This window comes from Rosa rugosa, chromosome 2, assembly GCF_958449725.1.
Source record: "Rosa rugosa chromosome 2, drRosRugo1.1, whole genome shotgun sequence".
NCBI classification, from domain to species: domain Eukaryota; kingdom Viridiplantae; phylum Streptophyta; class Magnoliopsida; order Rosales; family Rosaceae; genus Rosa; species Rosa rugosa.
In genome coordinates, this window is record NC_084821.1 from 18,960,288 (window position 1) to 18,977,487 (window position 17,200).

Genomic DNA, 17,200 nt, shown 5'->3' on the forward strand with positions numbered 1-17,200 from the left:
CGAGAATATCGATACTACCTCATAGACAACCGCCAGAAAAACCAACGCCCTCTTCCACACCGTGTCCCAAAGGTACCAGACCACGTGCAAGGATCACTTATCAGCACATTGACCATAAGATATATAAAACCAACAATAGACCAATTCGTCCCCAGGAAAGACACCACATCCATGACACCTCAACTTGACCCAACCCTAGCTCAAATGAGTAGGGACATACTAACGACAAGAAAAACCTAACCAAATTCCTAACCAAAAAAACTACCTTAAACAAAAGCACAGACCAGCCGCTGCATTCCTCTTCTCTTCCTCCAGGTGTGCCGCCGGCAAACCACCACCATAAATCAATCCCTTCGAGCTCGTCTTGCCTAAGAACTGCAACCCACGCAACAATCCACACCAAACCCCCTGCCGGTTTTCGATGGGATCCAAACCAAAACCACAGACCCAAACCAAAAATCAGGAAGAAATTAACTGTACCTTGCCGCCTATTTGCTTCCACCGGCTTGAGAGCCTGAAACCACCATTGAAAGCTCCACCGTCGAAGGCTCCGACTATCAACACAACGTAGATCAGTAACCAGCCCCATACAATCCATGGCATGCCGCCGCCACGATCTGGTTGCTGGCCACCTACTCCATGTTTGCACCGTCGTCGATCGCCAATCGCCCATCAACCACGCCTGCGCTACCGCCTGAGAGGAGAGACGCATCATACAGAGCCCAGACCAATGAAGAAAAAGCAATACCTGAAGCCACGAGACTCCACGAACCAGTCCGGCAACACCCGCCATCCGTCGATGAGGCCAGAAGCCATGGTCGACGCGGAGGCGCCGCCAGACCAGCGCTGAACAATCCCCTGAGTTTCCCAAACCCTAGTTTCTGTCTCCTGTTTTTGCGGAGCAAATATTGCATTGTTCCTGCCATTTTTATATTCAAGTCTGAAGAATCATTTATTGACGAAGAGTTCATCGCCAAAGGTGGTCCTACGATTTCTTTTATCTAGGCCCAAACAACATTTTATTGACGAAATTTTGTCGATAATAGTGTTTCTATCATTCTTTTATGTAAGTCTGTCTATTTATTAACAAACCCTTCTAATGAGGACCACTAAAATGTGAATAGTTGAGGATTTTTGTGTGAGACTCACTTTTTGATCATGTTTGCAAATCAACTGTTAGATGTTTAGATATTTATGTGTAGATCATTTATGTAATTTTTCAACCAAATTAAAAATCGTTAAGACATTCATAATCGTGATTTATCAGTTATGGACATGAACGGTTTATGTTTGACAGATTTAGTTCGTCTATTGATTTGCTCTAGCTCAGTAATTTAATGATTAGCAATTTGAAAGAAATTTTGCAGAAGTGGTCATCTCATGCAGACATAAGCATTTAACGGTTGATTTGTCGTAATGCAATCGAAAAGTGGGTTTCCCAAACCGATGAATAGACAGTCCTCAACTAGGCCTCATTTTAGTGGTCCTAATTAGAAGAGGTTCATTCTACCATCATTTATTTAAGTATGTACAACCTTTTATTGACGAAGTTGTCCTCAGCAAAGGTGTTTGTTACAATTTTCTTTTTTCAAGTCTGGACAACAACCTTTTAGAGAAGAACACGATAAAAGGTGTTCCAACCATTTTTTTTTTTTTTTTTTGTCTTTATTTCACTTCACAAAATGAAAAAAGATGTACGTTATATGCTCATAATATCTTGCGATCGATTTCATCGCCCGAGTTATGCGAAGAGTTTATGCAAAAATCAAAATTGATGGTCGCCAAAGGTGTTATATATGTTTGTTAACATTCTTTCCTCTCCCTTTATCAGAGAAAAAGAACGCAATTCCTCAATTTTTTTTTTTAATTTAATAAGGAATTAGGCGATATCAGCTCATTAGAAACAGACAATATTGGGAGCAAGTTCCACCTTCAATCTCAAAGGAAAACTGTGAACTCACCCCCATCCCTTAGTAAAAAATTCTATTAATGAAAAAATTAAATTACAAAAAGAGGGAAGCTGACCTCGAAGTACAGAATAGAAAAATAAAAGAAGATGTATAGAAATTCCATCTCCAACACTAATAGGAAAATTCTAGTGTATGTTAATGTATGTCATACATGAACTTTTTTGAATATTTTAGACCGTCAGATATAATTAAAATACAAAATATATCTAACGGTCTAGAATATTCGGTAGACGTTATGGAATTGAAAACTCGTCACAATTTTTGAGAAAATTGGACGGTGAACTCAAAACCCTCTCGAGTGGCAATTGTTATCACTTGAGGAAATCTAATGGTTGATTAACCAAAAAATTCAATTTCATTTATAGCGAGAATTTTAGTGTCATTATAGAATGCATGTAATTTACGAGTCCGTACCATGACATCCATGAGCCAAATGGGTCCAACCCCTAACCAAACTAATCGCCCACTTTCTCGGGCTACATAACAATACCAATCCAAAGAGTCACAATAAATTCTCACCGCCAATACTAAGAACAACCATGTCATCCTCCTTTATATTGTGTCCCAAAATAGCAAGACCACGTACAAGGATAAATCACCGCCATATTGACCACCAGAAGCCACCGATGATATCACATGTAGTCCTCGAAAATAACGCCATACCAATAGCTTATCAGACAAACGAACCCAGAAGTCTCCATACCTCCTCATAGCCAATCTCAAGAAGAAAACGACTCCCTTCAACACCGTGACCCAAAACCGCCAGACCACGTGCAAGAGCTCTTCCCCAATACCTCGACCGTAAGATGATACCGAGAATAAATCCGATAATCCCTGGGAGTGACACCATAAAAATAACACAACCATACCACTAAGAACACCAAACCCTAGCTCGAGTAGGGACTCAAAAGACCTAGCCAAAAAACTAAAGACAGAAACCTTAAAAAAAAAAAAAAAAACAAATAAAAAGTAATAAGAGATGTCGCCGTCAGTCTTCATCTTCCACAACCAAAGCTCTGACTCCAACCAAAAAGAAAACCACATAGTGAGGGCTGTGGAAGATGAAGGCTGGACCTCCAAATCTGCTTTTTGGACCTCAATCTTTTTTCAATTCTTCTTTGACTTTGTCAACTCATATGAAAAGACAAATAAGGACAAAAAGATAGAGAAAAAAAAATCTTTTCTTACCTCCACAACAAATCTCTTCAGTTTTTCTTTTCATTTTCAATGTACAGTCTCCCTTCAATCTCCTGCTTGGATTTGAGAAGATACATTTGTAGAAATTTTCAAATTGTTATTCTTTCCGATTAAAGTCTCTTTCATGAAATCATAGTTGTCCATCTTCTTTAACGTTAAAACCATGAAATAACATTCAAATTCAAAACCCAAGATCTTTTTGATTGACGACATTACAATTCCTACTCAAGACACTAATCAGGTTCATGTTCTTCCTAATGTGTTTAACAAGGATAAACTCTTTATAAACCTTAAAATGTATCACTGTAATTTTTACAATTCTTTGCTAACTTTCATCAAATTGACGATGTGTAGTCGTATTGGGAAAATTACTTCAAACAGCTACCTTAGCTTCATTAAGAATTATGTGGTAGGCATTGGACCTTGGAAGGATACCGTGGTTCTTGTAGTAAATAATTATTTGCAAACATCTATAGATCTAGTTTCTAGGGCTCATGCACATAACCTACAGGTAGAGTTTCTTTTCTGTTTCCGTTGGGTTTTGAGTGATGCCGTCTTCACCACAAGGGCTCTTCTCGGGGGCCGCCTCGCCATCCTCGATCTCCCAACCCAAAACCCTTGAAATCTTTCTTTTAGCGAATCGAAAGGGATTCCAGCAATATGTTAAGATTGAGAACCAACCCTCTGATTAATTTTGGTGGAGGAGGGACATACTCATAGTAGAGCAATATCATGTGATTTAATTTGATTCATTATTCTTCTCGTGGTTGAAGATAGAGATTAAAAGTAGAGTAATAGATTATTCTATCTCATGTTCAAGGATATTTTAGTAAAAATAAGGAGGTCTACTTAGTTTTTCAAGTATTCTAAAAAGTAGATTAGAGGTGTACTAAGTAAGAGAGGTCTAAATAGCAAATTTAGAGGTCCAACTAGAATCTCCCTTTATAAATTTTGTATTCATACATAACTTTTGTTTTGTTTTTTTTTTATTTTTAACATAGTTGTTTTTAAACTTGGCGAGTATTAATTCTTTGTACAGCTACACAAATCAAATGACCCTACTATAATCAGTGCTGGAGTTTAAAAACACCCTCCTGGTGGATGCTTGGCGAATGGTTGCTCCAGTCAGCCATGTAATAGCTTAGCTTGGACCGAAGGTGGTGCACAAGTAATTGTTAACTTGGGTTTGAAGTTATCAACTTTGATGGTTCTAAAGCTCATATCATAAAGCCTTCGGATAACTCCCTTTACACAAGCTGAAGATTCTTGAACTAGAGGTGGCGGAGCCGATTCTAGTCCCAGAAGTGGTGAAGTGCATGAAAGAAAACATATACAGGACTAAAGCCTCCCTTTAACTTAAAAAACCCATAATATGCTTATCCTAATAAAAAAATTGCAAATAATCAGAGTTGAAAAATTATTTTCCAACGCCCACCGTGGGGCTCGAACCCACGACCACAAGGTTAAGAGCCTTGCGCTCTACCAACTGAGCTAGACGGGCTTCTTGTCAGAAACGTGCCGGAACTCTTACAAGTCAGAGACTGTATCAATCACATTCACGGATGATTTATCTGAGCAGTTAACAACTCACCACGACTTGCATGCCAACAATGCGGCATTGAGGTTCCGGTGGCTGTGACAGTCCCCTACTATAGTTTCCAATTCGTAAGAATCGAATGTCTGAGATCATAGCAATTCGTTGAGAGGATGATGTTGCGATTGCTCTTTTTGTTGAAATCCTCTGGATATTTTACAATTCATCTTTTTATCCCACATTGAGAAACTATATATAAGCCTTATAAATATTACTATTCTATAAAGATTTGGATTCTCGACCATCAAGCAAACTCAGTTGTATTTTTTTGGTACAATGGCGGCACAAGGCGAAACTAAAAAACCTAGTACTTAAAAAGAGGATATTTGGCTGAATGATCTTGTATTCAATCACGTAACAAAGATATATACAGATTACAAGAGAGAATTCCTATTCTACAAGAAAGCTATCTCTACAATTAAGGAGAAGCTGTCTCTACAATTAAGGAGAATCTATCTCTACAATTAAGCAGAAAATAAGGCAGCTGATAACTATGCTAAACTACTTTCCTATTACACAAGATACGCAATATTTACTTTCCTAACACTCTCCCTCAAGTTGGAGAGTGGATGTCACGAACTCCCAACTTGCGAATCATAGGAATGAAAACTTCCTTTCCCAATGGTTTAGTAAGAACATCGGCTAACTGATGTGAAGAATTCACAAAATTTGTAACAACATAACCATCTTGAATTTTATCTCTGATGAAGTGACAATCCATTTCAATGTGCCTTGTTCTTTCATGGAAAACAGGGTTAGCAGCAATATGCAGCGCTGCTTTATTATCACAATATAATACTGCAGGTTTTGGTTGTAATACACCCAAATCCTGGAGAAGAAACCCCAACCAGGTTAATTCACAGCAAGCCCCTGACATTGCTCTATATTCTGCCTCTGCTGAAAAGAGAGAAACGGTCTTCTGCCGTTTTGATCTCCATGAAACCAAAGAGGGTCCAAGAAAAACACAGTAGCCTGCAGTGGACCTTCTAGTAATCGGGCAACCTGCCCAATCTGAATCACAATAAGCACGCAACCTGAAATCACTATCTGAAGAAAAAAATAGACCTTGACTAGGTGCATTATTAAGATATCGTACAACACGAAGAGCACTTTCCATATGACATTTTCTAGGTTCATGCATGAACCTGCTCAAAACATGGACTGGATAGGTAATATCAGGTCGTGATACCGTAAGATAGATCAACCTCCCAACCAACCTCCTGTATCGAGATGGATCTTTGAGCAAATCACTTGTATCGGACAATTTCGATCCACGCTCCATGGGAGTATCAATTGGAGCTGCCCCTAATAGTCCTGCATCTTTAATGATCTCTAAGGCATATTTTCGCTGGGAAATAAAGATCCAGTGTGCAGAAAGAGATACTTCAATCCCCGGAAATATTTCAAGTCCCCAAGGTCTTTAATACGAAATTGACTATGAAGGAACTTCTTAAGTGCAGTAATACTAGCAGAATCATTCCCAGTAATTAGAATATCATCAACATATATCAGAAGAATAGTAAAAGACTTGCCTTGTTTTCTTGTGAACAAAGAATAGTCTGCTCTCAATTGAACATAGCCAGCTGATTGAACAGCATCAGAAAACTTGGCGAACCATTGACGAGATGCTTGCTTTAGTCCGTACAGAGACTTGTGAAGGCGACAAACCAAGTGTTCCTCCCCCTATCGTCGCAGAGAAGGTATCAAGTAGATTTTTTCTTGAAGATCCCCATGCAAGAAGGCATTGTTGATCACGTCTAACTAAGACAGGGGCCATCGTCAGGCAGCAGCCAAAGCAATTAAGCAGCGAACTGTTATGATCTTGGCAGTAGGAGAAAAAGTGTCTTGATAACCAACACCTTCCATCTGGGTAAAACCTTTGGCCACCAAACGAGCCTTATAACGCTCAATGGAACCATCAGAACGATGTTTGATCTTGTAAACCCATAGACAACCAATGGGCTTCTTGCCAGCGGGAAGACGTGAGAGAGTCCATGTGCCATTAGCATGGAAAGCCTCTAACTCGGAGCGCATAGCCTCTTGCCACTCAAGATGGGGAGAGACGTCAGCATAGGAACTGCGCTCAGAAGCTTGACTAATCTGAGCAATGAAAGATCGATGCCCAGGTGTATATCGAGTATATGTGACATAATTAGATAAGGGATAGCGGGTACCTTTGGTTGGACCAGGAAACAAGGAGAACGACGGATTGGAAGTAGGCACCGTTACCTGAGAGCAAACATAATCTCGAAGTTTTGGGGGCGGAGCGGTGGTGCGAGTGGAGCGACGGAGATGTGTCTCGGGTGGTGGAGGAAAGATGGGTGAGGATGGAGCAATGGGTACCGACGGTGGTGATTCAATCGGAGGGGAAGAAGTGGAGGTCGGGCTGTGGTTGGATGGGGATGCGATTGGATCAGGCCGGAGATCGAGTGAGGTGGAGCTGAGATTCAGAGAGGATGGGTGAAGGCTGAGATCGAGGGACGAGGTGTCTGGAGGCGAAGCAATTGGGAATGGAGAAGAAGGATCTGATGTGATGGGAGAGGAAGAAGGAGGAGCGGCGTCAATAGGAGACGACGCAATGGGGTTGGGACGAGAGGTTTGACGAGATGGGGTTTGACGCGTTGGTGACTGGGAAGAATAAGTCTGGTCAACATCTAGGACTGGAGAAGGAATTGGGCCAGTGGGCTGAGTTAGGTGGGATAAAGGAAGTGGGCTGGTCGTAGATTCTGTGGGTGCATAAGGAAAGATGGTCTCATGGAACACAACATCGCGACTTGTGAAAATTTTTCTAGTTGCAAGATCATACAGTTTGTATGCTTTCTGACCTACTGGGTAACCTATGAAAATGCAACGAATGGCACGAGGAGAAAATTTGTTGGTAACGTGGGTGTTGGTGGCAAAACTCAAACATCCAAAAATTCAAAGATGAGAAAAAGAAGGAGGTTTATTATAAAGACGTTCAAATGGAGTTTGAAAAGAAAGAATAGGTGTTGGAAGACGATTAATGATGTGTACAGCGATGAGAACACATTCACCCCAAAAATGAGGTGGTAGATGAGCATGAAATTTGAGAGCCCGCGCGACTTGCAAAATATGACGGTGCTTGCGTTCCACTACGCCATTTTGTTGAGGCGTGTGGACGCAGGAATGTTGAAACACGACACCATTGTCCTTGAAAAAGGTTTGGAGAGAAACAAATTCTCCACCATTGTCACTACAAAAAGTTTTAATACGAGAGGAAAAATGAGTAGTGACAAAGGCAAAAAAATGTTTTAAAAGCGATTATGTCTCATCTTTATGTCGCATGAGGAAAACCCAAGTAAATCTTGTATAATCATCCACAATAGTAAGGAAATAGTGAGCACCAGAAAGGGAAGGGTGTTTGTAACGACCCCAAATGTCACAATGAATAATATCAAAAGGTCTTACAGAGGAAATTGAACTAACACCAAAAGGAAGACGACTTTGCTTTGCCAAAGGACAGACATGACAAGCATTATTATGATTGACAGAGAAATTTAAAAAATGTTTGGCAATAAAATTTAAACGAGAGGAAGAGACATGGCCTAGACGCTGGTGCCAAAGATCTGTGGACGAGATAGTGAGGTTGCAGGAGGGTGGCTTGGTGAAGGTGGTTTGTGAGTTGGGCAATCTTTTCTCCGTCGCCAATGCCACCAAGTAATAAAGGCCATTACACTACTTACCCAAACCAATCGTCCTCCTCGAAGCCAGATCCTGCAAGATACACCAATAAGAAAAAAAAGTCATAGAGCAATTTAAGCCTCTTGTCAAGCGACTAACTGACATCAAATCAACCTTGAATTTAGGAACACAAAGCACATCTCGCAAATAATAAATAGAATTTAAAGGCAAGGATCCCTTGGTCTCAAAATGTCTATTGATGCTCATTATCAACATGTGTTGGTTGAATCTGATTCTGAAGTCCTTGTACTATATACTAAAGGCCCGCCGTTCCCAGGGTACTGTTACTACTGTTCATAAGGGGCGGAAATGATGGTTTTGCGTTGCCATTCGTTTCTGCCTGTTTTCTTCTTTCGCTCTCCTCGACTGTCTCCACTTCAGAGTCCAGACAAAATGAAAATGAAGCCTCAAGATGATTCTGGATTGCAAGCAAACAGTATTCAGAATCAACATCGACGTCTCCAACTCTTTTTCAGCTCGAGAAGCCTCCATCAAGGTCAACACCCACCGTTCGCCGATATCCATCGCAATCAACATCGGCAGAAGAACCTTGGTAAAATTTCGCTTTGATAAAATCAGTTGATTTCGTTTACCATCTTATCTACCTTTATCTTTCTACCCAGATCGATCAATTTTTTCATCTATGTAAACCATATTTTTACAACTTCTTCTCATTTTTTCTGGTCTCGAAAACTTTGTTCCTTATGATAGTATTTGTTTTTGTTTTTCAAGAATTGGGAAACTGAAATTTTGTTATTAATCTGACAAAATAGAATTACAGTAGAAACAAATAGAAGAAACTTGATTTCTAATGAAACTCTGTTTTGCCTATTATTCTATTAGTTTTTATGTATTACGGCTTCTATTAGATTATCTATTGTTCTCAGTTTTGAACTGATACCAGTTTTTATCTTCTACAGATTCTGTTTGCTCTGCAATTTCACAACTAGGTGGTTAATTACAACAACTTCAAGGTATGCTTTTGATCTGTCACAATTTCAACTTTTTCACTACTGATCTATAGCATCTGCTTTGTACTCTTAATTTCAATAATTCAATTATCTTCCAGTAAAACTAATTGTCTTCCAATGTTTTTTTTTTTCAGATTGATGTAAACTTTAGGCACTTAGTTTCTATGGATGTATAGTTTAGTTCATAGATTGTTTTAAGTTCTTCAGATTTATACTTTCTCAATTTGTCAAGCAAAGTTATAAATTATTAACGTTGACCATTATGGAAACTTGGTGACATTTCAGTTTAGTAGAATCAATAAGAATACACTCTAAATTGATTTGATTTCTTGGATGAGATTTGATCCAAACCCTTTACACAGTTGTACAACTGAGTTAAGTTCTTAGTTGTCTTAAGAAAGTGAACATATAAGATTTTAGGTTTTGGTTTTATTGTTTATTGGCAGTCTAAGAAAGTCATGGTGAATAAAGTCATATAGTTTGTTTCTTTGTGAATGGTTTCTGTGCCTTTGTTCTCTGATCAAGTTGCTTTAGTGTAAACAGGAAGTGTCTTCTGGGTGATTAAGCAAAGAAGAAAAAGACAACTCTGTGTCTTTATTTATTTGGGAATCGTTTCAAACACATTTCTGTCTAAATTAATCAGGTAGTTAAATAGTAACTTTATGTTTCATATTGGATTGCTAGGAAAAATATCAAGATGCTGCTATTTCATGAGTTCAGAGGTTATCGTCCTCAAACACTACTAGATCATAGAACAAGTTCATATGTCATGAAATAGATACTGTTATTACGTATATATACACAAAAGATTCAAGTGCATTTCATGAAAATTGAAAAAGTGATAACTCTGTTTTGATGGAAAGATCAAAATGTTTAGCAGTTGTTGAATGTATCGTATTAAACTTCAAAATTTAAGGAATTTTTCTCAAATCTGAAATCGCTTGGATAAGAGGACCTCCATTTTTTTTTTTTTTTACTTGAATCAACTATAGATTTGCTTGAGTGAACTGTTGATAACTTATACAGTATACTTAATAAACTACTTCGTTTATTCTCTCCTGTGATGATGAAAGAAGTCATATGGTTTGTTTCTTTATGAATAGTTTCTATACTTTTGTTGTGTCATCAAGCTGCTTTGGTGGTGTAAACAGGAAGTGCCTTCTCGGTGATTGATCAAACAAAAAGGAGACAACTTTGTGTCTTTGTTTGTTTGGCTATTGTTAATCAGACACATTGCTGTCTAGGTTAATCAGGTAATTAAATCTGTATTTTTCTTTTTTCAAATTTAGTAGTCTTCAAGAATAGATTTTCATTTCTTTTGTTTTTGGTTATATGTGATTTTTATAAAATTTGTTCTTAGTTTGTTACACTATTCTACACCTTCTTACATGTGATTTTTATTTGATCTATAATATCAGATTCATATTTAATGTATTTGCTATACAATAATAATTATTTCTTGCATACATTAATTTTATGATTGTCAATAGGACAAATCAATCTTTCTTTATTTGGAAAAGGTGGATATCATGATTTTGATTGATAACATTGATTCGAACAGATTGAATGTCCTTACCTTGATACTACTTAATTTCTGAACTTTTACTGTGTGAAAACAAAAACCTCTGTTGTTTCCTTTTTTTCTTAATTAAACATAGTTTAATTCAATCGTTTATATATGAAATTTAGTCCGATTCTGTAGCTTTTGCTCTACTTTTTGAGTACTTCCAACAACTAAACTCTTTTGGTACTGTTAAACACAACAAAATAAACTAAAAGAAATAAAAAAGATCTGGTTTTTAATCTGATTTATGTTTGTTATCATTTACTAAACTATGATTCTTTTCTAATGCAGCTTCTGTTGTGTTTTTTGGACTGTTTGGATTTGGTCAGAGGAACTTTGTGATAACCAAGTTATAATTTGAAAACAGGTAAGAACATTGCTCGATCAATCTGTCATTTTCATGGATCAATTCTGGTCTCAGGTTTTCAATTGAATTAATGGTTAGGTATCTTCACTTTTTAGCCAACATTGAGATTTTTGTTCATTTATGTACAATGATGGCACTTATGCTTGCATTTTGTTTAAGATTCTCAAAAAATATGTACCCCCATCCCAGCAAAAAAAGAAAAGTATATATGTGTATAATGAACATGAGAGAGCAGATGATCAACGAACCTATATTAGTTACCTTTAGCAGGAGGGAAAGTAGTCACAGTAGCACTCATAATGTTAGTGAGCTCTCTTTTACCATCTTACAGTGTTTCGCCCTTCAAAAAATTGTACCACAATAACATAAATGTGTATGCATTTTCATCTATTTGATTAGCTCTCAGGTCCCAGGAATCAGTGTACTTTTGGTAATTGGTAATTCTAAGTGTTAAATATATTGGGAATGTGGTAAGTGGTAATGTCCCTTTCCTACCAAAATTACTATCACTATCATCACCATCTCTCTTTTAATGACAGAAGTTAGGAAAAAAAAAACTCATGCCTTCTGCATGACTCTGTGCTTTTTGGGTTTGAGAGAGAGAGAGAGAGAGAGAGAGAGAGAGAGCTTTTAGAGATTAGAGTAAGGGCAGATATCAGATTACTATATGCATTAAACAAAATGAATATTCCTTCTTTTTCTCTTTCTAATTCTGACTCTTTATGTAAACTTTACAGGTATACAGAATTTGCTGGGCCAGTTCCTACTAGACCTGCACAGGACTTGGCATTTTCAGTTGCAAGGTTTATACAAAATGGTGGTTCTTTTGCCAACTACTGGTACTTATTCTCCTCCTTTATATCTCACAGCTAATTTTATCTTTGCTGATGTTGGTAAAATTATCTTATTTAACCATCTTTTACTCTGATTTTGTTACAGTACCATGGAGGAACGAATTTTGGCCGAACTGCTGGCGGTCCCTTCATTGTAACTAGCTATGACTATGATGCATCTCTAGATGAATATGGTATGCAAATAGGGGATTAGCATCTTGACTAGGTTCTTTGTAAATTTTGGCTCATAACCCTTGCTTTACACATTTAACATATAAACCTAACATCATCTTACATGACGTCTATTACTTACCTAACATACGCTTTTTCCTATTTATTCCAGGACTACCAAGGGAACCAAAATATAGCCATTTGAACTATCTGCACAAAGTCATCAAATTAGCTGAGCCAGCTTTAGTGGCTACTGATGAGCTAATAAAATTTATCTACCATAGGTATGTAATTAGCTGAGCCAATGTGGGATAAAGTTCTTTCACTGTTGAGGACTTTATCTCGGATGGCTAATAAAATTTATCTATGATAGGTATATAATTTGCCGCCCTTATTAAATGTTTTGGTTTCTTAGCATTAAGCTGCAACTCGGACATGGAATGTTTCATAGTTGTTAATATAATGATCATGTCAACTATATTTTGTATGCTTTTGAATTTAGTCTGTAAATAATAGTGTTAGCTCCAAAATCCGTGGCAAAGTGCGGGCACAATTTCTAATGCATATAAAAGCACCGTTTGAGAAATACTAGATGACCATTCGTATCCAAACTTGGCACGTAATTGAAAATTCTAGAGAGTTCAGTTTTGGCCATGTAGGACTGTACGTGCATCGAGCCAACTCAAATGCATGATTTCTTGAAGTGATTTATCATCTATGGCTCCATCACCATCAGCAAACTTGGCACGTAAATGAAAACTCTAGATAGTTCAGTTTTGGCCATGTTATCCATGTATCTTAGTGGTTATCCATATATCTGTTATCCATGTATCTTAGTGGTTATCCATATATCTTAGTGGTGCTATTATCCATATATCTTACTAGTGCTATAATATCTTAGTGGTTGTGATGATATTATCCATATGATTGTGATGATATTCATGTGGCTGTGGGTGGATATGAGGATGATGATCTGGAATAATGAAGTGTAATGTAATATTATAATATTTACGGGAAAAGCGGTCGCCTCAATGCCTTGATGCACTCGCCTCGTGAGGCACTAACAAGTTGCCTTCGCCTTCGCTTTCGCCTTTGAAAACATTGATCCATATATCTTACTAGTGCTATAAATGTGGGTTTGTGAAGGAGCGAAGTTTGGTCACACAAAACCAAAGCTGCCCATATCTTTCCACCCTAGCTAGCTAGCTAGCAATCTATAATTATATATATAAGTTGCAATGGATTTTCTCATTCCCTATCTGAAGAATTCTTTCACGGTTGGATTGCTCGCAATAATAACCATTTCCTTTTGTTTAATCTCAAGGAGTTGGAGAGCTTCCAAGGGCAAAACAGCTCCTGAAGCCAAGGGTGCATGGCCTTTATTTGGTCACCTTCCCTTATTAGGAAGGTCGACCAAGCCCCTTCACATAGCCTTGGGAACCATGGTTGACAAATACGGACCCCTTTTCACCATCCGGCTCGGAGTGCATCAATCTTTGGTGGTGAGCAGTAGTGAGATGGCTAAGGAGTGCTTTACGATCAAAGACATGTGCTTGTCCTCCCGACCGAAAATGGCAGCTGCAGAGCACATTGGCTATAACTACGCAATGTTTGGGTTTGCACCCTACGGACCATACTGGCGAGAAATGCGTAAGATTACCACTTTAGAGTTGCTTTCCAAGCGCCGGCTCGAGCTGCTCAAACAAATTCGAGTCTCAGAGGTGAGCACCTTTTTGAAAGAAATTTACAAAACTTGGAGCAGTAAAGCAAATGAAAAAAAGGGCTCAGACAGTGACCAAGTGTTGGTGGAGTTAAAACAATGGTTCGGGGACCTCACTCTAAACGTGATTCTCAGGATGGTGGCTGGAAAACGTTACTCTGTTGCTATCAACGAGGAAGAGAAGAATGAAGCACATCGAGTCCAGAAGGCACTGAGGGAGTGCTTTAATGTTGTGGGGATGTTATTGGTGGGCGATGTGATTCCTCATCTTCGGTGGTTGGATTTAGGTGGACATGAGAAAGCCATGAAGAAAATCGGAAAAGAATTGGACGCCATTGTTGGAAAATGGGTGGAAGAGCATAAGCAAAAGAGAATACTAGAAGGCGATGATGCTCATAATTGTAAAGGGGAGCAAGACTTCATAGATATCATGATTTCGATACTTGAAGGTGCAGACCTCGGCGGTTTTGATGCAGATACCATCAACAAAGCCACAAGCTTGGTACTTACTACTATGCAGCTATATATGCACTCAAAGTTTAACATTTTTCATTTACATCTTTTCTATTCAATAACCTCTTTGTGTTTTGCTCAGACTATGATTGCAGGAGGTAGCGATACCACCATGGTAACTTTAACATGGGCAATAGCATTACTGTTAAACAACCGTCACAAGTTGAAAAGAGCCCAAGATGAACTAGACGCCGAGATAGGAAGAGGGAGATTTGTGAGTGAGTCAGATATGAGCAAGCTGGTCTATATCCAAGCCATAGTGAAAGAGACGCTTCGGTTATACCCGGCATCACCATTATCGGGACCACATGAATTCAACCAGGATAGCACCATAGGTGGCTACTATGTCCCAAAGGGTACCCGGTTGATCACAAACCTATGGAAGATCCAAACTGACCCCAAAATGTGGCCGGATGACCCACTAGGGTTCAAGCCGGAGAGATTTCTAACCACCCATAAAGATGTCGATGTTAGGGGTCAACATTTTGAGTTAATTCCGTTTGGAAGTGGAAGAAGAGCATGCCCTGGACTAGATTTAGGCATTCAAATGGTGCAATTTACATTGGCCAGCTTCCTACATGCGTTCCAAGTTTCAACTCTCTCTGGTAATGCACCAATTGATATGACCGAGAGTTTTGGGCTCACAAACGTCAAAGCTACTCCACTTGAAGTTCTCATCAAACCTCGTTTATCTCATAAAGTTTATGGGTAAAAAAATTGTTTACTATATAATCTAAGTTACTAAATAAAAATGATCGATCAATCGATCATGGGTTGTGATATTATAATATGTAGTAGAAGGTTGTGTTGTTTATATTATAACTTTTCAGCAAAATAGAAAATAACAGATGTGTCACTGAGTTACTCTGCCATGTCCATGCTAGTGCTGATGTCACTCCATCAAAAATATATAGTTTTTTTTTTTTTTTTTTATCAAATATAAGCTTTCACTAATATAAAATGGTCAATACAACCTTTGGGGTTAAGGTGGCCTCGCTCAATGATTTAAAAGGCATGCCTCTTGAGGCGTACGGTAAACTGAGTGTGTTTTACTGCTGAGGCGACCAGGCACCAAAGACATTAATCAAGATGCCAAAGGCGCAGCTGAAGGCGTGAAAAGTGTACGCCCAGAAAAGGAAAAAAGACAAAAAAACATAAGGTTCATGAGAGAAGCGTACTTACATTAAGCAACAGTACTATTGTGATAATTTGTTGGATCCTTAAGCAATGAGTGTGTTCGTTTCTTTTGATAGCTATCGTCAATGCATGATTTTAAAGATATATTGGTGCAGACATGTCTGTGTGTGGGAGAGAGGGAGAGTTGTGACTTTGGAGATGAAGAGAGATATAGAATTGTCGCAGGGGGATGGTTGTGAATCTGGAGATGAAGTTTATCTAAGGTTCCTGAATACTATTGAAGTTTATCTTTATTTATCAGTCTCCCACTTTTTTTTAAACTCTTCAATATATAATTAGAGGCACACTAAAATACAAACACATTACAATTAACAATGAATTTTGTTTTTTACTCACTCTTAATAGCCTTATTCTATATGTTTAACTTATAATTACATACATATATTTTTATACTATAAGGCTAACGTTGTATGCCTCAAGGCTTACGCTTTACTGAGGCTCTCCAGAAAACGGATCGGCTACGCCTTAACGTTTTAAAACATTGACCTCGCTAAAAACTCTACTTGATCAAAGCAAGTAAACAAGAGCACCATCCCCCTAGAACCAATTTATACAATCAGCTACTAAGACCTCATAAAGCCAAGGTGGACGTGCTTGCTTTCAAAATCTATCCTCTCCAGCTACAATTACTTCTTTAGTCGAAGTGTAAGCTGCCATGTTCCCTTCTCTGGGCACCTTCTTCCACGAGACAAAGTCAAAGGCTACAGCAATAATTCTAATATCATCAAAAACTCCGCCCTCCACACTGAGGTCTAGTTTCTTTTTGCTCAAAGCAGCAATGACTACAGCTGAGTCACTCTCCACCTCTACCTGTTTAAAGCCTTCTTGAATACACATTTTTAGCCCTTGATAAATAGCTAACACCTCGACAACAACAACTAATGGGTTACCAGGGATTGCTACATGGCATGTACTCCTCAAGTTACCTTCACCATCACGTACGATATACGTACAATCATGCCCAGACCAGACTTCTTGTTTTGATGGTCTAGCGTTGCATCCACATTAGCTTTAGAAGTGGAGCTGCTGGTGGGCACCACTTTGCTATACCAAAAGACTTTTTTGAATTCCTACATGCCTTTCCACCTCCAACTTGTACTCCTCTAAAATTACTCAACCATTCTATTGCGTTCCAAATAATCTGCCTGCCATCCTCCACCAACCCTTCATGCTTAAACTTATGGGCTATTTCCCGTTTGCCCAGAAATCCAACGTATTATGCCTAAATGCACAAGTACTTGTGTATCTTACTATTCTCTTAGGAAAAGACTAAAAGGGACAGTATCCTATATATCTTACGTTTCTGATTCGGAAACTTCCTTTTAAGCTTTTTGAAAGAAAACAAATCTAGCCTTCAACATGCCCAAGTTTTTCACCTAACGGCTCCCTGCCTAGCGGTTA

The 17,200-nt window shown here is 38.5% G+C and overlaps 3 protein-coding genes and 1 non-coding gene across 4 annotated transcripts in view; 2 read left to right on the forward strand and 2 right to left on the reverse strand.

Moving 5' to 3' along the window:
* LOC133731871 (isovaleryl-CoA dehydrogenase, mitochondrial) overlaps nt 1-17,200 on the forward strand; it is a 70,144-nt gene that overhangs the window by 15,291 nt on the left and 37,653 nt on the right. The window lies entirely within an intron of this gene.
* TRNAK-CUU (transfer RNA lysine (anticodon CUU)) lies at nt 4,596-4,668 on the reverse strand. The gene has a single exon. It is a non-coding gene; the product is annotated as a tRNA-Lys (tRNA).
* On the reverse strand, nt 5,315-6,538 carry LOC133730493 (uncharacterized mitochondrial protein AtMg00810-like). Its single transcript, XM_062158070.1, has 2 exons — nt 6,377-6,538; nt 5,315-6,109 (listed from the first exon to the last, which is right to left on the reverse strand). Exons 1-2 carry the CDS (start codon nt 6,536-6,538, stop codon nt 5,315-5,317), a joined length of 957 nt encoding a protein of 318 aa, XP_062014054.1.
* On the forward strand, nt 11,589-15,474 carry LOC133730494 (cytochrome P450 CYP82D47-like). The gene is made up of 6 exons (XM_062158071.1): nt 11,589-11,666; nt 12,136-12,204; nt 12,305-12,392; nt 12,542-12,653; nt 13,694-14,591; nt 14,685-15,474. Exons 1-6 carry the CDS (start codon nt 11,589-11,591, stop codon nt 15,312-15,314), a joined length of 1,875 nt encoding a protein of 624 aa, XP_062014055.1. The 3' UTR covers nt 15,315-15,474.